The following is a 22,411-nucleotide window of genomic DNA, read 5'->3' on the forward strand; positions in this document are numbered from 1 at the left end:
CAGTTTAGAGGATTTTGTTTTGTTCCAATCTCCTCGCTGTGGATTGTTTTAGAAATGTTCTTACCTCCCTTCTGAGTATGTTTTCCTGGTTCTTTTTTGTTCGAGTCTAATGTTTTTCTTCTTGTCCCAGTGTGACAGTGTGACCTGGAGAGTCTGAATAGCGGTGGCTTCACTTAGGATAGAAACGGAGTGGCCCTAGATACCAGAGAATTGAGTATATTAACATACCGACAGTACACTTTTAGCTAAAAATACATGCGTTTAAGTAAAAATGAAAAGGTTTCCAAAAGTGACTGATAAACATGTATATTGATAAAGTGGTTTATTATTTTTAAAAAAAGGCATTTCAGTTGGGAAGTTGAATTAACTTTTGGGCTATGTCACTCTAAAAGAAACTTTTTAGCTGGTTACACTACCAAAAATATAACCTCTATCTCTTGAATCTTTTGTGTTGAGAAGAAGTTAAAACTCTGTGGATGCAGATCAGATTTATTAGACTCCAGCGTGAATCACCAGTGCTGGGTAAAACATTTGCTTAATTTCATGGTCATTAATTTTGGTATGGTCTTGTATGTCTTCATTTCATTTCTGTTATAATTTATTTAGAAACCATAATATTGAATTTTTATGGCCAATTCTTATCCCTTCCCCCGCTTTTTTCATCATCCTATAATTCACAGGGAACATTAATAGTTTTATTATTATTTTCCTTTGTGATTTTTGTCTTGGTCCTGTTGTTCTGTCTTTTTTTTCCTAGAAAAAAATAAAAGTCCCAATAATAATAGCCTTCTTATAACCTTGACTTTATTCATTTACAGCATAAATAAAACCTATGGATGAAATATCCAGCATAATTTAAAAATATAGATATCTTTAAGCATTAATCTCATACTTTCTATCACTCTTGGTGCGTTTGGGAGACTCGGGGTAAGGATAGGTTCACAGTACAAAAAAAAATTCAGAGTTTCATATAGAAAAGTGACACAGTGACCTCAGTTCATCACGGCTCACCAAACTGGAGGACAAGGAGGCTTCTGACATGTCACTGATCCCTCAATGACCTGCCCCCTATTTTACATACTGGATATAATGTTTTGGGGAAAAAAAATCACATTCAGCAGCCAGGCAGCACCTGCACTGTAGCATAGTAACATAGTTAGTAAGGCCAAAAAAAGACATTTGTCCATCCAGTTCAGCCTATATTCCATCATAATAAATCCCCAGATCTACGTCCTTCTACAGAACCTAATAATTGTATGATACAATATTGTTCTGCTCCAGGAAGACATCCAGGCCTCTCTTGAACCCCCGACTGAGTTCGCCATCACCACCTCCTCAGGCAAGCAATTCCAGATTCTCACCGCCCTAACAGTAAAGAATCCTCTTCTATGTTGGTGGAAAAACCTTCTCTCCTCCAGACGCAAAGAATGCCCCCTTGTGCCCGTCACCTTCCTTGGTATAAACAGATCCTCAGCGAGATATTTGTATTGTCCCCTTATATACTTATACATGGTTATTAGATCGCCCCTCAGTCGTCTTTTTTCTAGACTAAATAATCCTAATTTCGCTAATCTATCTGGGTATTGTAGTTCTCCCATCCCCTTTATTAATTTTGTTGCCCTCCTTTGTACTCTCTCTAGTTCCATTATATCCTTCCTGGGCACCGGTGCCCAAAACTGGACACAGTACTCCATGTGCGGTCTAACTAGGGATTTGTACAGAGGCAGTATAATGCTCTCATCATGTGTATCCCATCTATAATGTCCATGTAATTATTTTATTTCGTAATATACATGTATTCAGAAAAAAAAAATTCTCTCTCTAAATGGCACCAGCCGTGCCTGCGCAGTAGCATCTATCAGCGATCCAATACATGCTACTGCGCAGGCGCCATCTTGGTGGAGACAATTTTTTCTTCCTCTAGCAAAATGGCGCCTGCGGCGCCTGCGCAGTAGCAGCTATCGGATCGCTGATAGATGCTTATGCGCTGGCACGGCCGGCGCCATTTTGAAAGAGAATTTTTTTTTTCTGAATACATGTATATCTAATATATAATTGCCTAGAATACTACTTCCTGCAATTTGTGCCAACTTCCGTGGCTTTGTCCGGAGCTAATGTCCGGAGCTAATGTCCGGAGATTAATTGCCTAGAATACTACTTCCTGCAATTTGTGCCAACTTCCGTGGCTTTGTCCGGAGCTAATGTCCGGAGCTAATGTCCGGAGATAATGTCCGGAGCTAATGTCCGGAGCTAATGTCCGGAGATAAGTGATGTCAACAGTGTCCAGTGTCTGATTGGTTGCCGCCTGCTGCGAGCGACCAATCAGAAACGTGCCGTACTGTGACACACTCCGCCCGCCATTTTGGTGTGATTTTTGAATTTTTACCTCACAGCAAGTTTCTACTGCGTGGAGGCGGGCCCAGTGACGTTGCTCTTCAAGCTCCTGCCGAATTTCGTCAAAAAAATGATAATACCATTTACCAAAACTATATATATTTAGTTGTGAAGTGGTTCAGTGACATTTTCACACCAATTTTGAACTTTTGTTTGATGTTTTCTCCATATACTGCCTATTATTTTTGTTCTTTCTTACTATTATTTATTAATTGTATTATTCTTACATTTGAATAAATAAAGTATATATGGATTCTAGACTCCCGATTCTTTAGAATCGGGCTGCCATCTAGTTACCAAATAAAATAATTATGTGGATATTATACATGCGATCATGCTACAGCGCTGGCGCCTGCCTGCTTGATGTGACTATTTTTTTTTTTTTTTCAAAACAAATTATATTCAGTATGTAAAATAGGGGGTAGGTCAGTGAGGGATCTGTGACATGTCATAAGCCATACAGATGAATATGTAAGTAGAGCATCACATGAAGACCCCCCCCACAGGCCGCCCCGAAGCACGAGAATCTCATTAACTGAAAACTACAAATAAAGATTAAACAACAACCACAAGACGGATTTCATCAACCAAGGTATCATTTTAATTAGTATAATGGTGCCAATCTGACACTGATTGTAGGTTACTCAGCACAATCCTGCTGACAGGTTCCCTTTAAGTTAAGCTTCAAAATCAGATGCAATCTCTGGATAAGTGTGGAACTGTTTTTAGAAAGACAGACTTTTTTCTAATCCTCTGCAACCAAAATAACTAGTGTTAAAAAGTTATAAAAGCTAAATGTTTTGTTATTTAGTTGTGTTAAATGGATACAAATGCTAAAAAAAAATTCAATCTTTATTTCTAGTGCCGCAAACAAAGATATTGGCAACAGGAGGAGCTTCGTGCAATCAAGATATTTTGCAGGTATATTATTTCTACCTTACGAGATGCCTGTGTTTTATATTGGGTTTAGAGATGGCTAATTTGAGGACACTACATAGTTACAGTCAGTGAAGTGATAAACCATTCATGATGATATTAATCTTTAAAAATAAGTGTATACATTGGATTTATTCTGTCTGTTAATTTATTTATGGAAAGTAACTAAGAAATATGGTATGATTAGTGAAGGTATTTGTTTTGCAAAGTTTACAAAAAAATATAACATCTGTGTAAATCTCAAGTGTGTTAACACATCTCTAATGATTTCTGTTTTTTAAATCATTGCTGTCAAATTTCCATCATGTATACATAATATATACACTCCTCAACATTGGGATTGCAACACTAAGAAGAAAAAGAATTATAAATTTCACAGGATGGATTGACTTGTTAATAATATTCACATTATGAAAAGAGAAACTACATGTTCAAAACAGTTTTATTCAGTATCAAAAGTGTGACACACAGAAATCCCCGAACTCACACGCCTTGGCTGCGATCAGTGAGGTTATTATTGGTTGTCTGAGGAATGTTCTGCCACACTGAATACACCTAATCAGTCAAGTTATCAAGATCTGCTCCTGGCAGCTTGATTTGCAATTGCCAACCAATGATGTCCCGGATGTGCTTGATAGAAGACAAGTTCAGAGATGCTGCAGTCCATGGTTGCACGCTTATGCCACACAGGCTGCTCACAGCACAAGCAACGTATGGTCTGCCATTATTGTTTTGAAAAATGTCTCCTGAGACACTTTGGAGAACAAAGCTTGAAGTGTCAAACAGTGTCTACACAAACCATGAGAAGGTGTTTGCACATCTGGCTACAAGTGTTCCATTGACTGCTCTCAAATACTATGATGGTGCAGAGCAAAATGGTAATATAGGCCGGAGCGGAGGTCTATCCTCTCCATTGATGAGTTCTGCTTTTGTTATAGATGCAGTGTTAACTAGAGATTTGTCTGGAGACCATGTGGTCAACGCTATGAAGAGGCCCTCATGAGGGAACGTCACAACGATCTTACTCTAGGGTTATGGTGCGCAGTGGTATAGTGTACTGTGGCCAAACTCCTCAATATCTCTGAATTACATTTATTAGAAAGACAATTTATTTATAGTGTCCTTGGAGTTGTTGTCTCTTGACTTGTCTTCCATTGTACATATTTGGGATTTCATTGGTTAACAATTGCAATAGGAGTTGCCAACAGGGAATCTTGTTTACTTGCATACCCAAGTGCATTCAGCAGTGGTAGAACATTCTTGAGACAGCCATTATTAACCTTATTGTTAACAGGCAAAGGTGTGTAAGGGCATGTATTTTGGGGTGGGGCTCATACTTGATAATGAATAAATCAAGATTGTTTGAAAATTTTATTTCCATTTTTTCATCATTTACATCATTAACATGTCTATCCATCCTGTGATTTCCATAATTCCACAACTTTTCCTTCTTGTTGTTGCAATTTCAGTGTTGAGTGTATAAATAAGGTGTGAGCAAATAGGAGTGCTTGATAGGGTTGAGCGACCTTGACTTTTTTAGGGTCGAGCCGGGTTTCGCGAAACCCGACTATCTCAAAAGTCGAGTCGAGTGAAATCGGCCGATTATGGCGAAAAGTCGAGGATCGACCGAAACACGAAACCCAATGCAAAGGCAATGGGATTTTTTTTTTTTTCTCTCTCTCTCTCTCTCTCTCTCTCTCTCTCTCTCCTCCGTCCGTCCCTGAACTGAAAAGCTGGTGTTACACAGTGCAAATCGCTACAGCGCACAAGCGACAACATGGCGATAGGCGTCCACGCCCCTAAGACCTATGTCATCACTCTGCCCACGCCCCTTCATTGGCTGAAAAAAATGGCGCCAAGCGCGTCATACGAAACGCGACTTTGGCGCGAAAGTCGCGTACCGCATGGCCGACCCCACACAGGGATCGGGTCGGGTTTCATGAAACCCGACTTTGCCAAAAGTCGGCGACTTTTGAAAATGAACGATCCGTTTCGCTCAACCCTAGTGCTTGACACTAAATTCCATAGTAACACCGTATACCTAGTTCCCCAGACTAAATGCTACTATTCTTATATTAGTATATTGAAGATGACAGTCAGACTTTAGGCAAAATCTTAAAGTTTTATATTGCCTAGAGTCAAACTTGTCTCTGAGCCTGACCCTGAATTTTTAGTTATCCAAGTTACTCCAGTTATATTCTGCTCTTGCCTATTAAGTGGAATCATCGTGAGCCACCTGGACATCTGCTAAAAATTAATGCTTGTGCTGAATTCCATGCTAACCAACGGTGGAAATAGTTTGAAGATGCCTTGAGGGCTCTTGATCATGCTGCATGGATTACGCTCCTTGGCCAGCATAAATGTGATGCTACTTGTGGCCATTCTTTGACTGTATAGCTTGGCCAGTAAGTCAGATGATGTCAAATTCTATTTTTATTCAGCAAGATGAGGAAAGCTTTATTTTTCCTCCCTTCTTGTTGTAACAATACATGATATGCTTTGATACACTCTTCATGTTTTTGCACTTTTTGTTTACTTAATTGCCAATTTTTGTAATTTATTATGCTGTTTTATGGAGAAAAAAACAATGCAAAAAGGGTTTTCTTTAAGTCTTATTTTTTCTGGACCATAGATGCTTTAGAAAAAGATATCAGTAGCAGATATTGAGTCTCATGTACACAGATGAAATTTATTTTTTTAAGAGGTTGGCTCTTGTATTCTCCATCTAACTGTTATATCGTGTTGGGGTTTTTTATTTAAGCATTTGCTAGCCATTACTAAAATATGTTCAGTGTGTGCACTAAAATACTTACCGGTCTTCTGTCTTCTGCTGTTTCCAGATCCATTCCAGTCCTCTCTTACATCATGTGGCTACAGTTGTGCCTAGCCTACTTTCTACTTCTTAGCCTAAGCCTTTTGTGTGGACCAGAAGTCACTTGCTCAATGTAAGTCTATGAGACTCAGAATAAGTCTCTCATTCACTTACATTAGTCTGCCATGTGATCCAACAAGAAAGAGCTGCTGTCACATGATGCAGGAAAGGGACCGCAGCAGTGTTAGAAACTAGAGAATATATTGACCTATGAGTATTTAATGCACACACTGAACATACAGTATATTACTGATAGCTGAAATGCTAAAATGAAAAAAAGTTGGAATGTGACTTTAATTTGTACTAAATGCAGAGATTCAAGATCCAATATCCGATTTATTCACATGAACATATTGGAATCTGTGTAATGTTATTTATCACAAAAGCAGGATTTTATGCCATTTATTTATTTAGCAAAGCTTCAAACAAAAAAATAAACTTTGAGGATTCGTGGCATATGCTTTGTTATATGCTTGTGTAAAAAATCTCTTCTGAAATTTTTAAGAGTTTTCTATGAAAGCTATTGCAGTTATAGAACATGGTGCAAACAATGTGCAAATCTGTATGAATGTTCTTTTTTATTTTGGTACAAGTAGTTAGTAGTTATATATATATATATATACTAGCTGAAGAGCCCGGCGTTGCCTGGGCATAGTAAATATCTGTGGTTAGTTATAGCACCTCACTTCTCTTATTTTCCCATCACGCCTCTCATTTTCCCAATCACATCTTTCATTTTCTCCCTCACATCTCTCATTTTCTCCCTCACACCTCTCATTTTCTCCCTCACACCTCTCATTTTCTCCCTCACTCCTCTCATTCCCCCTAACACTTGTCATTTCAACCTCACATCTGTCATTTTCTGATCACTCCACCATTTTTCCTCACTCCTCTCATTTTGCACTCACACCTTTTCATTTTCACCTCACACCTCTCATTTTCACCTCATCACCTCAGTATATACATGTTTGTCATCTCCCTTATATATAGTATACATCTGTATGTCATCTCCTGTATATAGTATATTCCTGTATGTCATCTCCCCTGTATATAGTATATACCTGCTGTGTGTCATCTCCCCTATATATAGTATATACCTGAATGTCATCTCCTTCTATATATAGTATATACCTGTATGTAATCTCCTCCTGTATATAGTATATACCTGTGTGTCATCTCCCCTGTATATAGTATACATCTGTGTGTCATCTCCTCCTGTATATAGTATATACCTGCATGTCATCTTCTATATATAGCATATACCTGTATATCATCTCCTCCTATATATAGTATATACCTGTAGGTCATCTGCTCCTGTATATAGTATATACCTGTGTGTCATCTCCTCCTGTATATAGTATATACCTGTATGTCATCTCCTCCTGTATATATATGTACCTGTATGTCATCTCCTCCTCTATATAGTATATACCTGTGTGTCATCTCTCCTGTATATAGTATATATCTGTGTGTCATCTCCCCTGTATATAGTATATACCTGTGTGTCATCTCCTCCTGTATTACGGTGCAGATGCCAATCCCGGACATACATACATACACACATACACACACACATTCAGCTTTATATTGTATATATATATGTATATATATATATATATATATATATATATATATATACATATATATATATACTGTTATTGTAAACAGTTAAGCAAGTTGAAAATTAAATGATCTCTAAAAGGCCTAAAGTTAAAGAAGACACCCTTCTTTTGTATTTTAGGCAAATAAAGTAATATTGTATTTTTTTTACGTTTTAGAAACTATAAAAAGGACTCTGGACTGATGCTAAAGTTTGGGCACCATTGGAGATTTGTGTTCTCAGATAACTTTGGCCAAGGTTTCAGACCTTAATTAGCCTGTTAGGGTTATGGCCTTTTAACTATAATCCTTAGGAAAGGCCAGGTAATGCAAATTTCCCAGCTTTATAACAATCCAGCCTCCTTTAACCTTATACCAAAAATCAGAATCTATGGGTTCTTCTAAGCATCTGCCTAGCACTCTGAAAAGAAAAGTAGTTGAGGCCCACAAAACAGGAGGCTATAAGAAGATAGCAAAGCATTATCAAGTTGCCATTTCTACAGTTCGAAATTTAATTAAGACATGGGAGTTAACAGGAACAGTGGATGTCAATATAAGGTATGGGAGACCAATCAAAATTTCAGTGAAATCTGCTCTTAGACACCTACACAAATATGGCTTTCATGGAAGAGTCATTAGAAGAAAACCTCTCCTGCATCCTCACCATAAAATTCAGTGTCATGAGTATGCAAAAGAACTATTAACAAACATGAAGCATTTTGGAAACAAGTCCTGTACTGATGAAGTTAAAATAGAACTCTTTGGCCACATTGATCAAAGGTATGTGTGGAGAAAAAAAGGGCACAGAATTTCAGGAAAAGAACATCTCTTCAACCATTAAGCACAGGGGAGGATCAGTCATGATTTGGGGTTGTGTTCCAGCTAATGGCAGGGGGAACATTTCACAGGTAGAGCGAAGAATGAATTAAGTGACATTTCAACAAATTCTTGATGCAACATAACACCATCTGTAAAACAGCTAAAGCTGAAAAGAGGATGACTTTTACAGATGGATAATGATCCTAAGCACATGTCAAAATCCACAAAAGACGATCTCAAAAGGCACAAGCTGAAGGTTTTACAATGGCCCTTACAGTGCCCTGATCTGAACATCATTGAAAATCTGTGTCTATACCTCAAAATAGCAGTGCATGCAATACGACCCTGGAATCTCACAGAACTGGAAGAATTTTCCAAGTAAAAATAGATAAAAATCCCTCAAACATTAGTTGAAAGACTGTTATCTGGCTACAAAAAGGCATTTACCAACTGTGATACTTTCAAAAGGGGGTGCCACTAGGTGCTAACCATGCAGGGTGCCCAAACTTATGAATTGCCTTTTTGTAATTTTTTAAATGTAAAAAATGACAATATATATCTTTTGGCCTAAAATACATGTGTCATCTTTAACTTTAGCCCTTTTGGAACTCATTTTATCTTCAACTTGCTTAACTGTTCAGAATAACAGTAATTTTGACTAGGGGTGCCCAAATTTTACATGCCTCTAGAATGTAGAATTTAAGAGAAACTTTTCATTTTTCACATTCTTGAAATGTATGAAATGCCAGTCTTAAAAATTTCCCACCGGCCATATGTTTTCAGTTACTTTGATACAGAATGCAGAGTCTTAGGCTGGTTTCACACTTGCGTTTCAAAACGCATGCGTTTTAAATAAAAAAAGCATGGTGAAAAAACGCATGTAAATGCGTGCAAACGCTGCGTTTTTTAACGCATGCGTTTTTGCATGTGGTGAAAAAAACGCAGCGTTTTCACGCGTTTTCACGCGTTTACATGCGTTTTTTCATGCGTTTGCATTTTTTAAACGTATGCTGAGAAATGTGTGACAGCTGCCAATCATCAAAATAACGTAAAAAACCCACTATAAACAGAAATAGTTAGGGTTAGGGGTAGGGTTAGGGGTAGGGATCATAACCCTAACCCTAAAGGGATCCTAACCCTTCCCCTAACCCTAAGCCTAAAAGGATCCTAACCCTAAAGGGATTAGGGTTAGGGGTAGGGTTAGGGTTAGGATCCCTTTAGGGGTAGGGTTAGGGATAGGGTTAGGATCCCTTTAGGGTTAGGATCCCTTTAGGGTTAGGGTTAGGATCCCTTTATCACCTTTATGGTGGGGGGTGGCATATCAGTGTGTTTTCTGTTTTTTTTTTAATAAAAACGCATGCGTTTTTAAAGCAAACAAACGCATGTGCTTAAAAACGCATGCGTTTCCATTGACTCCAATGTATTTTTTGACACAAAAAATGCATGAAAACGCATGCGTTTTTATTTGTCAAAAAAGGCCTCTCAAAAATACTACAAGTTGCATTTCTGAAAAAGAACGCATGCAGCAAAAAAACGCATGCGTTTCAAAACACGACCAAACGCGTACAACAAAAAACGCATGCGTTTTCAATGTTAAATATAGGAAAAAAAACGCATGCTTTTTTTGTGCAAAAAACGCTGCAGACAAAAACGCAAGTGTGAAACCACCCTTAGAGAACCACTTTGAGATAATTTGATGTTTTCTAATCTCTAGATTGTACAGTCATGATGAAAAGTTTTGAGACTGACACATATCTGGTTTTCACAAAGTTTGGAGCTTCAATTTTTAAAGTTGCAATTTGCAATAGCTCAAAATTGTTATGAAGCATGATCGGATGAATTGTAATAAGAAATGGATAGAATAATATTTAGAATTGGGATTCCTCAGTGGTTGATACCTTTTAATGGCTAACTGAAAAGAGGGTAACAAATTGAATTCAATTTGTTACCCTCTTTTCAGTTAACCATTAAAAGGTATCAACCACTGAGGACTCTCAATTCTAAATATTTTTCTATCTACTGGCTAACACTGTACCAAGATATATATCTTTCCTAGAAGAAATGGAAAGTCATTTCTTGCTGTAAAAATGAACTTAAAGAAGCCCTCCTATGAAGTTTTCACCCCCCATAGACCTAAGTATATGTGTATGTAGTGTAGCGTCATTGCATTAACCCCTTATTCCCATATGATCGGCCACGCTCACGGCCGGGTGTCAGCTGACTATCGCAGCTGACATCCGGCACTATGTGCTAGGAGCGGTCATGGACTGCTCCCTGCACATTAATCCCCGGCACACTGCGATCAAACATGATCGCAGTGTTCCGGGGCATAGGGAAGCATCGCGCTGGGAGGGGGCTCCCTGCGGGCTTCCCTGAGATGACGGTACAAGGCGATGTGCTCACCTTGTACTGAGCGTCTCCTCCCTGCAGGCTCCGGATCCAAAATGGCCACGGGGCTACTTCCGGGTCCTGCAAGGAGGTGGCTTACCGAGCACCTGCTCAGCCGGCGCTGGTAAGCCAGGAGCAGGGCACGATCTGTCACTATACAGTGATGTCCCCCCTGGGACAAAGTAAAAAAGTTAAAAAAATTTATTTTAGACGTGTTTAAAAAAAAATAATAAAAATTCCTAAATAAAGAAAAAAAAATATTGTTCACATAAATACATTTCTTTATCCAAATAAAAAAATTATAAAAGTACACATATTTAGTATTGCCACGTCCGTAACGACCCAACCTATAAAACTGTCCCACTAGTTAACCCCTTCAGTGAACATCGTAAAAAAAAAAGAGGCAAAAAACAATGCTTTATTACCATACCGCCGAACAAAAAGTGGAATAACACGCAATCAAAAAGACAGATATAAATAACCATGGTACCACTGAAAACGTCATATTGTCCCACAAAAAACGAGCCCCATACAGCATTATCAGCGAAAATATAAAAAAGTTACAGTCGTCAGAATAAAGTGATGCAAAAATAATTATTTTTTTCTATAAAATAATTTTTATCGTATAATAGCGCCAAACATAAAAAAAGATGTAAATGAGGTATCGCTGTAATCGTACTAACCCGAAGAATACAACTGCTTTATCCATTTTACCAAACGTGGAACGGTATAAACGCCCCCCGCCCCCCAAAAGAAATTCATGAATAGCTGGTTTTTGGTCATTCTACCTCACAAAAATCGGAATAAAAAGCCATCAAAAAATGTCACATGCCGGAAAATGTTACCAATAAAAACGTCCCCAAAAAACAAGACCTCACATGACTCTGTGGACCAAAATATGGAAAAATTATGGTAACGCAAAAAATATTTTTTGTAATAAAAAGCGTCTTTTAGTGTGTGACAGCTGCCAATCATAAAAATCCGCTAAAAAAACGCTATAAAAGTAAATCAAACCCCCCTTCATCACCCCCTTAGGGAAACATAAAAATTTTTAAAAAATGTATTTATTTCCATTTTCCCATTAGGGTTAGGGTTAAGGCTAGGGTTGGGGCTAGGGTTGGGGTTAGGTTTGGGGCTAGGGTTAGGGTTGGGGCTAGGGTTATGGCTACAGTTAGGGTTGGGGCTAAAGTTAGGGTTAGGGTTGGGGCTAAAGTTAGGGTTTGGATTACATTTATGGTTGGGATTAGGGTTAGGGTTGTGTCAGGGTTAGGGGTGTGGTTATGGTTGGTATTAGGGTTAGGGGTGTGTTTGGGATAGGGTTTCAGTTAGAATTGGGGGTTTCCACTGTTTAGGCACATCAGGGCTCTTCAAACGCGACATGGCGTCCGATCTCAATTCCAGCCAATTCTGCGTTGAAAAAGTAAAACAGTGCTCTTTCCCTTCCGAGCTCTCCCATGTGCCCAAACAGGGGTTTACCCCAACATATGGGGTATCAGCATACTCAGGACAAATTGGACAACTATGGGGGTCCAATTTCTCTTGTTACCCTTGGGAAAATAAAAATTTGGGGGGCTAAAAAACATTTTTGTGGGAAAAAAAATAATTTTTATTTTCAAGGCTCTGCATTATAAACTGTAGTGAAACACTTGGGGGTTCAAAGTTCTCATAACATATCTAGATAATTTCCTTGGGGGTCTAGTTTCCAAAACGGTGTCACTTTTGGGAGGTTTCTACTGTTTAGGTCCATCTAAGTCTGCATTCCAAATGGCGCTCCTTCCCTTCCGAGCTCTGCCATGCGCCCAAAGGTGGTTCCCCCCACATATGGGGTATCAGCATACTCAGGACAAATTGGATAACAACTTTTGGGGTCGAATTTCTTCTGATACCCTTGGGAAAATACAAAACTGGGGCTAAAAAATATTTGTGAAAAAAAAAGAATTTTTATTTTCACGGCTCTGCTTTATAAACTGTAGTGAAACACTTGGGAATTCAAAGCTGTCAAAACACATCTAGATAAGTTCCTTAGGGGGTCTACTTTCCAAAATGGTGTCACTTGTGGGGGGTTTCAATGTTTAGGACCATCAGGGGCTCTCCAAACGTGACATGGTGTCCCATCTCAATTCCAGTCAATTTTGCATTAAAAAGTCAAACGGCGCTCCTTCCCTTCCGAGCTCTGCCATGCGCCCAAACAGTGGTTTACCCCCACATGTGGGGTATCAACGTACTCAGAACAAATGGCACAACAACCTTAGGGGTCCAATTTCTTCTCTTACCCTTGGAAAAATAAATAATTGGGGAGAAAAGATCATATTTGTGAAAAAATATGATTTTTTATTTTTACGGCTCTGCATTATAAACTTCTGTGAAGCATTTGGTGGGTCAAAGTGCTCACCACACATCTAGATAAGTTCCTTAGGGGGTCTACTTTCCAATATGGTGTCACTTGTGGGGGTTTCAATGTTTAGGCACATCAGGGGCTCTCCAAACGCAACATGGCGTCCAATCTCAATTTTGCGTTGAAAAGTCAAACGGCGCTCTGTCCCTTCCGAGCTCTGCCATGCGGCCAAACAGTGGTTTACCCCCACATATGGGGTATCAGCGTACTCAGAACAAATTGTACAACAACTTTTGTGGTCCATTTTCTCCTGTTACCCTTGGTAAAATAAAACAAATTGGAGCTGAAGTAAATTTTTTATGAAAAAAAGTTAAATGTTATTTTTTTTTTAAGCATTCAAAAATTCCTGTAAAACACCTGAAGGGTTAATAAACTTCTTGCATGTGGTTTTGAGCACCTTGAGGGGTGCTGTTTTTAGAATGGTGTCACACTTGGTTATTTTCTAGCATATAGACCCCTCAAAATGACTTCAAATGAGATGTGGTCCCTAAAAAAAAAAATGGTGTTGTGAAGATGAGAAATTGCTGGTCAACTTTTAACCCTTATAACTCCCTAACAAAAATAATTTGGTTCCAAAATTGTGCTGATGTAAAGTAGACATGTGGGAAATGTTACTTATTAAGTATTTTCTGTGACATATCTCTGTGATTTAAGGGCATAAAAATTCAAAGTTGAAAAATTGCCAAATTTTTAAAATTTTCGCCAAATTTCCGCTTTTTGTCACAAATAAACGCAAGTTATATCAAAGAAATTTTACCACTATCATGAAGTACAATATGTCACGAGAAAACAGAGTCAGAATCGCCAAGATCCGTTGAAGCCTTCTCATAGTTATAACCTCATAAAGGGACAGTGGTCAGAATTGTAAAAATTGGCCCGGTCATTAACGTGCAAACCACATTTGGGGCTTAATGGGTTAATATACCCCCATATCGCCGTCTTCTCCGGTATCCAGCACTGGAGGCAATCTTAGTAATGTCCTTGCCTATAAAGCCCTTTTAATGCAGAGCAATGATGACTGCACGTGTTTCCTTGAAGGTAATTACCATGGTTAAAAGAAGACAATGATTTGAAGCAGCAGCCCCAAGCTAATGAGATCACTGAAATTATTAAATCAGGTAATTTTGTGGCATGTCTGAAAGTCAGTGGAAATGTGATTTTTGTAATTAAAGAAGTCCTCTCATTAACTTTTTTTCTCTCAAAATCTGTGTATGTAGTGTAGTGTCCGTATGCTAATATACTCACCTACCACAACTCTCTCCGGCATTATCCGTGGCCCTGAAGCAATTTTTACAATGTTACTCTGTGGAGTGTCCGAACAAGGCCCCATAGACTTACATTGCAAAAAAGAAGTCTGACTCATGCATAGAGTGATGCAGATCATCTAAAGACTGGTGACATCACTGAGAAGAGGAGCAGAATGGCAATGGATACTGAAAAAAGCGAGCAGCGGTAGGTGAGTATATTAACACACTGACGCTACACTTAATTCACATATACATAGATTTAGAAAACAAAGTTAATGGGAGTGCTTCTTTCATTACGAAAATTACTTTTCCACTGACATTCAGCCCTGCCACAAAATATCAGGGTCAACCTTGTAAATATCGAGTCTTTGCATGATATTCATAAACTTGTCAATAAAAGTTTAAAAACTCATAAACTGTTTATAATTGTTATTCAGTAACCATAGAAACATCTGACTATGGGATCTGAAAACACTAACGCAGCAAACTTCGTGAAAGCCAAACTTTGTGCTGGTAATCCAATTTAATGTCACTGCATTTATTAAACAGTGCTGGATCAGATAATAGTAGCCACAGATACCCTTTAACTGACAATATTTGTGCTAAAATTTGTATGACTATGTCAATGAAATGATCATTCATCAGCTGATGCTAGAAAGCCTCACAGGAAAAATACTACCTCTTAAAAACACGATTCAGCAGATATGCAATAAAAAGACCCACTTAACCGAAAGAATAAAAGCTAAAATTATTTAAAAACTCACAGATGGATTCAGTCACCTATTTTATGTGGAGTCCATCAATATAACATGAGCCATGATCATAGTGCAGGGTCTATATGTCACGTGCCGTCCTACAACCAGTTTTCAATGTGCCGGAAATAAAGGATTTAATTTTATTGAATGGTGTGTGCCACTCTTTTTCTCATTTCTGCAAAGACTAAATGTTCCAATGAGTGGGCTTCAACTGAATCCTATATGGATCCCTCCATTGGTGGACATTGTCATCATTCATTATCTACTTAACTATCAAGCAACTTTAAAGGTATGTGCACACGATGCGGATTTTCCACAGCTGCGGGTCCGCAGCAGTTTCCCATGCGTTTACAGTTTAATGTAAACCTATGGGAAACAAAAAATGCTGTGCACATGCTGCGGATAAAAACGTGCTGAAAAGCAGCGGTTTACATTCCGCAGCATGTCACTTCTTTCTGCGGATTCCGCAGCGGTATTACAACTGCTCCAATAGATTTCCGCAGTTGTAAAACCGCAGAAAAACCACGGTAAATCCGCAATAAATCCGCAGCGGTTTTCCACTGCGGATTTATCAAATCTGCTAAAATCTACTGCAGAAAAATCCACAGTGGACACAGAATACGTGTGCACATACCCTTGTTTTTTTCCACAAAGAAAGTACATTTTAATTAATAAATCTTGGAATAAAAATAAGTTACATAATTGGATGTGTTTAAAAAAAAATGTTCCTGTGCTGAGATAATATTATAAATGTGCCCCTGCTGTGTAATGGCTGTGTCTGACAGTGCAGGAACATGGTCTGATCAGACCACAGCTCCCGGACAGGGGAGGAAGCAAAAGAGAATATACAGACAGGACAGCATTGGTCTGTGGCCAATTTTTTTTGTGAGGAAAAACATTTCACTGCCTGTTTTTTTAGCAGTGTTTTACCAGAAAGAAAGAATCAGCAGGGATCCCATGTGGTAATATCTGTATACTGTGACAAGGGTCACTAGCACAGTGTACGAGGGGAGATATGTGTCACTGAGCATGTTGACATCAGTGGGATGAAACCAGGATATTTTTCCTCCAGCAGACGAAGTGTTGGGATGGTTAAAGTCAGCTGTATACATGGGCTGGTTTTGTGTGAGCACTCAGAGTGGAGGGAGAGTGCTCACCATATCTCTTCCTGCAGCGGATATTGGCATGTGTCCTACAAGAAATGCAGTGATGTCACAATCATATGATCATCACATGGTCCTGGTTAAATACTGGGACATGTGAGACAGTCTGGATGGTGTATTGGGAGAGGAGGTACTCCGACGGAGCTCCAAGGAGGAGCGGAGGACATTACATAGTAACATAGTAACATAGTTAGTAAGGCCGAAAAAAGACATTTGTCCATCCAGTTCAGCCTATATTCCATCATAATAAATACCCAGATCTACGTCCTTCTACAGAACCTAATAATTGTATGATACAATATTGTTCTGCTCCAGGAAGACATCCAGGCCTCTCTTGAACCCCTCGACTGAGTTCGCCATCACCACCTCCTCAGGCAAGCAATTCCAGATTCTCACTGCCCTAACAGTAAAGAATCCTCTTCTATGTTGGTGGAAAAACCTTCTCTCCTCCAGACGCAAAGAATGCCCCCTTGTGCCCGTCACCTTCCTTGGTATAAACAGATCCTCAGCGAGATATTTGTATTGTCCCCTTATATACTTATACATGGTTATTAGATCGCCCCTCAGTCGTCTTTTTTCTAGACTAAATAATCCTAATTTCGCTAATCTATCTGGGTATTGTAGTTCTCCCATCCCCTTTATTAATTTTGCAGGTTGAAACCTGCAGAGAAAAGGATTCTTACACTTTATTCGTTTTGTTTTCTGTTAAGCCAGAAAGGCTCTGTTTTTGTTTTCGGAACTCTGCCTTGGAGTATGCCGACTTCAATAAACCAGCAGGTGCTTCACCACCAAAGTGTTCCTTTGTCTACCTGAGGAAGCAGCTAAGTGTGGCAACCCCTCACAATACTGTACTGCTTCGTCGCCTTCCGAGTACCTGGATATGATCACACCATGTCCCTGTACAGTCAAACACATTCATTACACATTTATAAGATTATGTCAGCACAGGAACATTTTTTTTCAACACCTCCAATTGTAGAACTTATTATTATTCAAAGATCTATTAATTAAAATGTTGATTAAAATTAACTTTTTTCCTTGGGAAAACCCATTTAAATCTAATCCCACTGAGATTACATGCATGCTTCGCCGAGTTGAACATGTATCGGGAAATTGGGACAAATCAATATTTGGCAAACTGGTTTCTAATATGCATTGCTTTATATCATAGAAATAAAGTCATCTTTATTTTTAGTGATGTATCACACAGATCGTTATTGTTTTATACATCCGTATTAAGATGGAGATAAATGTGCAGCAATGTAATCAATCTCCGAAAAGCTAATTTTACTATACAAAACGTTACCTTTATAGGACATTTTTTGTTTTCACTGAAAGTTCTATGACCTGCTGGAACCAAGAGTGATACTGGACAACTGTATTAAGAAACTATTAGCAAGGGGGACCAAGAGGTTGATAACATCTAAAATAGCTCAACAAATACTTTATATAATAATAAAAAAAACACTTTAGTCAGTCTCTTTTTGTTATTTTTTTTTAAACGTTTCTTTGTTATATTCTGTGAGAGTTTGGTGGGAGGCTTTCACAAAGATTTTTCTGAATAGCACTTAGTTCCATACCTTCCATTAATGCATGATGGCATATTTGCCATTATTAGGTAGCTGTGAAATTCAGCCCATATTGTATGCTAAGAGTTTTGCAAAAAACAGATATTGTCAAGAGATTTCAAAAGAGAACAACGAATGTATTTTTTGATGATTTTTTTTTGTTTATGATACAGGCAATTCCCCTTAATTTTACTATATAATGTATAAAGCTTTATCAAATTGATATTACTGTATATACCCGAGTATAAGCCGACCCGAGTATAAGCCGACCCCCTCCTAATTTTGCCACAAAAAACTGGGAAAACTTATTGACTCGAGTATAAGCCTAGGGTAGGAAATGCAGCAGCTACCAGTGAATTTCAAAAATTAAAATAGATGCTCCATACCATTCATTATTGCCCCATAGATGCTCCATATAAAGCTGTGCCACATATAATGCTCTGCACCATTCATTAAGGCCCCATAGATGCTCCGTATAATGCTGTGCCACATATAATGCTCTATACCATTCATTATTGCCCCATAGATGTGCCATATAAAGCTGTGCCATATAGTGCTCTGCACCGTTCATTATTGCCCCATAGATGTGCCATATAAAGCTATGCCATATAGTGCTCTGCACCATTCATTATTGCCCCATAGATGCTCCATATAAAACTGTGCCACATATAATGCTCTGCACCGTTCATTATGGCCCCATAGATGCTCCATATAAAGCTGTGCCATATAGTGCTCTGCACCGTTCATTATTGTCCCATAGATGTGCCATAGAAAGCTGTGCCATATAGTGCTCTGCACTGTTCATTATTGCCCCATAGATGTGCCATATAAAGCTGTGCCATATAGTGCTCTGCACCGTTCATTATTGCCCCATAGATGTGCCATAGAAAGCTGTGCCATATAGTGCTCTGCCATATAGAATGCTCTGCACCGTTGATTATTGCCCCATAGATGTGCCATATAAAACTGTGCCATATATAATGCTGCAATAAAAAAAAAAAACCACATACTCACCTCTCTTGCTTGCAGCTCCTCAGCGTCCTGTCTCGGCGTCTCTCCGCACCGACTGTTCAGGCAGAGGGTGGCACGCACACTAGTACGTCATCGCGCCCTCTGACCTGAACAGTCACTGCAAGAGGACGGGAAGACAGAGCGGCGCCCGGCGTGTGGAATGAGGACAGGTGAATATGTAATACTTACCTGCTCCCGGCGTCCCTGGCTCCTTCCCCCGGACAGCTGGTCTCCGGGAGCCGCAGCCTCTTCCTCTGTCAGCAGTCATCGTTACCGCTCATTAGAGAAATGAATATGCGGCTCCACCACTATGGGAGTGGAGTCCATATTCATAACTTTAATGAGCGGTCCCACGTGACCGCTGAACAGGGGAAGAGCTGCAGCACCGAAGACCACGGGACGGGCAGGGGCAGCGCCAGGAGCCCTGGAAGCAAGTAAGTATGCCTCAGACCTCACCCGCCGACCCCACCGCCGACCGTGACTCAAGTATAAGCCGAGAGGGGCACTTTCAGCCCAAAAATTTGGGCTGAAAATCTCGGCTTATACTCGAGTATATACGGTATATTGGGAATGTAATGTAAAATAACTATGAAAATTCTACAAATTGTCTCTTCAGAGAGGAAGAGGACTAGAACTCTAGTGCCACCTATTGGAAGTAGCAATCCTAACAGTCAATGTTGACCCTTTAACAAGCCTTGTCACATGACTTAGGATAATAGCCAAACCAGAATCTCAATTTGCAGACACTGTGTTTCGGGGTACTGCCCCTCGTCAGTGCAAAGTGGAGATCTGGTTTGGCTGATTGAGAGGCGTCTGACCGGGATCCAAGAAGTATCGTTTCTCCTTGCGGAGAGTGACATGATAAGCATGTTGAGGTGAGGAGACTTAAAGCCGCAATGCTCCTGTGGGAAATATGCAAATTGTCTCTTCAGAGAGGAAGAGGACTAGAACTCTAGTGCCACCTATTGGAAGTAGCAATCCTAACAGTCAATGTCGACCCTTTAACGAGCCTTCTCGACATTGACTGTTAGGATTGCTACTTCCAATAGGTGGCACTAGAGTTCTAGTCCTCTTCCTCTCTGAAGAGACAATTTGCATATTACCCAGAGGAGCATTGCGGCTTTAAGTCTCCTCACCTCGACATGCTTATCATGTTACTCTCCGCAAGGAGAAACGATACTTCTTGGATCCCGGTCAGACGCCTCTCAATCAGCCAAACCAGATCTCCACTTTGCACTGACAAGGGGTAGTACCCCGAAACACAGTGTCTGCAAATTGAGATTCTGGTTTGGCTATTATTCTAAGTCATGTGACAAGGCTCTTTAAAGGGTCGACATTGATTGTTAGGATTGCTACTTCCAATAGGTGGCACTAGAGTTCTAGTCCTCTTCCTCTCTGAAGAGACAATTTGCATATTTCCCAGAGGAGCATTGCGGCTCTAAGTCTCCTCACCTCGACATGCTTATCATGTCACTCTCTGCAAGGAGAAACAATGCTTCTTGGATCCCTATGAAATTTCTACAAATTCACAAGAACCATATAGAGTCATGTGGCAATGACAATAAGAAAAAAAAAATCTGTTCTATATAATTGCAATTAATCGCAGAGAGAATGTTGTGATCCAAACTAATGTTATTTCCTATTTCTGATACATGTCTAGGTTTTGTCAGATATTTTCAATGCTCCGGTGCACACAATTGCCACAGCTAACTCTGCCTGTCTGGGATGTGCGTATCGAGCAGCTCATGGTAAGGAGGCTCATTAAAAATTACTGACTCCCTTATTGCTACCTAATCCTTCTGTAGTACACAGCCCTCTTGTTACGCTTGTCACACTAGCAGATTTCAGTCAGTCTTTTGTGCCATATTTGTTTTCCTAGTCTAAATATGTCTGGAAATGACAAAAAGAGCAAAATTAGCAGCATTGTTAGTTTATACGTTTTCTTCAGAACTATGCGGAGAGAATGGTAATTAACTGATGTTTACTGAGAAATTAACATTGTAATGCATGGTTATTGTTGGAATAAATTGCTGTTTTATTAAATATAGGGTTGAGATAAAATAGGGAGCTTGATTATAAGAATGATACTAAGGGTACCATCACACAGTGGCATTTTGATCGCTACGACGGCACGATTCATGACGATTCATGACGTTCCAGCGATATACTTACGATCTCGCTGTGTCTGACACGCTACTGCGATCAGGGACCCCGCTGAGAATCGTACGTCGTAGCAGATGGTTTGAAACTTTCTTTCGTCGTCAAGTGTCCTGCTGTGGCGGCATGATCGCATCGTGTAACAAAGGTGTGCACGATATTGTATACGATGTGCGCATAGTAACCAACAGCTTCTACATCGCAAACACGTCATGAAATTATCGCTCCAGCGTCGTGCATTGCGAAGTGTGACCGCAGTCTACGATGCTGGAGCGATAATGGTGCGATTCTGGAGCGTCACGGATCGTGCCGTCGTAGCGACCAAAGTGCCACTGTGAGACGGCACCCTAAGAGATGAGCTGTTCTTTTGAAATTTGAATTTGCCAAATTTTTTCAAAGAAATTTGATTTGTGGCGAATACATTTGTGGGAATCTCAATAGTGCAAAACGTTTGCTTGCGCAAAAAATACCGTACGCATAGAGGAGAGAAGAGAGAGAAAGGACCTAACGGACTATAAGAGCTTACACTACTCTACAGAGCGAGAGAACCCTGCTTACCATAACAGTTTACACTTTACAGCAGAGAGAGGACCCCACTGACCATAAGAGCTAACACTCTAAAGAAAAGAGAGGAACCCGCAAAGCATAAGAGTTTACACTACTCTACAGAGCGAGAGAACCCCGCTTGCCATAACAGCTTACACTTTACAGGAGAGAGAGGACCCCACTGACCATAAGAGCTAACACTGTACAGAAGAGAGAGGATCCCGCAGAGCATAAAAGCTTACACTCTACAGGAGACAGAGGAACCCACTAGGCATAAGAGCTTAGACTCTACATGACAGAGAAACCCGTTAGGCATAAGCTCTTGCACTCTACAGGAGAGAGAGGACCCCACTGACCATAAGAGCTTACACTCTACAGAAGAGAGAGGAATCCAGAGAGCATAAGAGCTTACACTCTACAGGAGAGAGAGGAACCCGTTAGGCATAAGAGCTTACACTCTGCAGGAGACAGAGGAACCCGCTAGACATATGAGCTTACACTCTACAGGAGACAGAGGAACCCGCTATGCATAAGCGCTTACACTCTACAGGAGACCGAGGA

At 39.7% G+C, this 22,411-nt stretch overlaps 1 protein-coding gene across 3 annotated transcripts in view; it reads left to right on the plus strand.

Annotated features, from left to right (window-relative positions):
• Nucleotides 1–22,411, plus strand: part of XYLB (xylulokinase) — a 275,014-nt gene that overhangs the window by 223,479 nt on the left and 29,124 nt on the right. For all 3 annotated transcript variants that reach the window (XM_069729772.1, XM_069729770.1, XM_069729771.1), the window contains 2 exons: nt 3,257–3,315; nt 20,808–20,895. In XM_069729772.1, the coding sequence (XP_069585873.1) occupies nt 3,257–3,315; nt 20,808–20,895 (147 nt within the window). The remainder of the gene's footprint in view (nt 1–3,256; nt 3,316–20,807; nt 20,896–22,411) is intronic.

The sequence above is a fragment of the Ranitomeya imitator genome, chromosome 6, assembly GCF_032444005.1.
Source record: "Ranitomeya imitator isolate aRanImi1 chromosome 6, aRanImi1.pri, whole genome shotgun sequence".
NCBI lineage: Eukaryota > Metazoa > Chordata > Amphibia > Anura > Dendrobatidae > Ranitomeya > Ranitomeya imitator.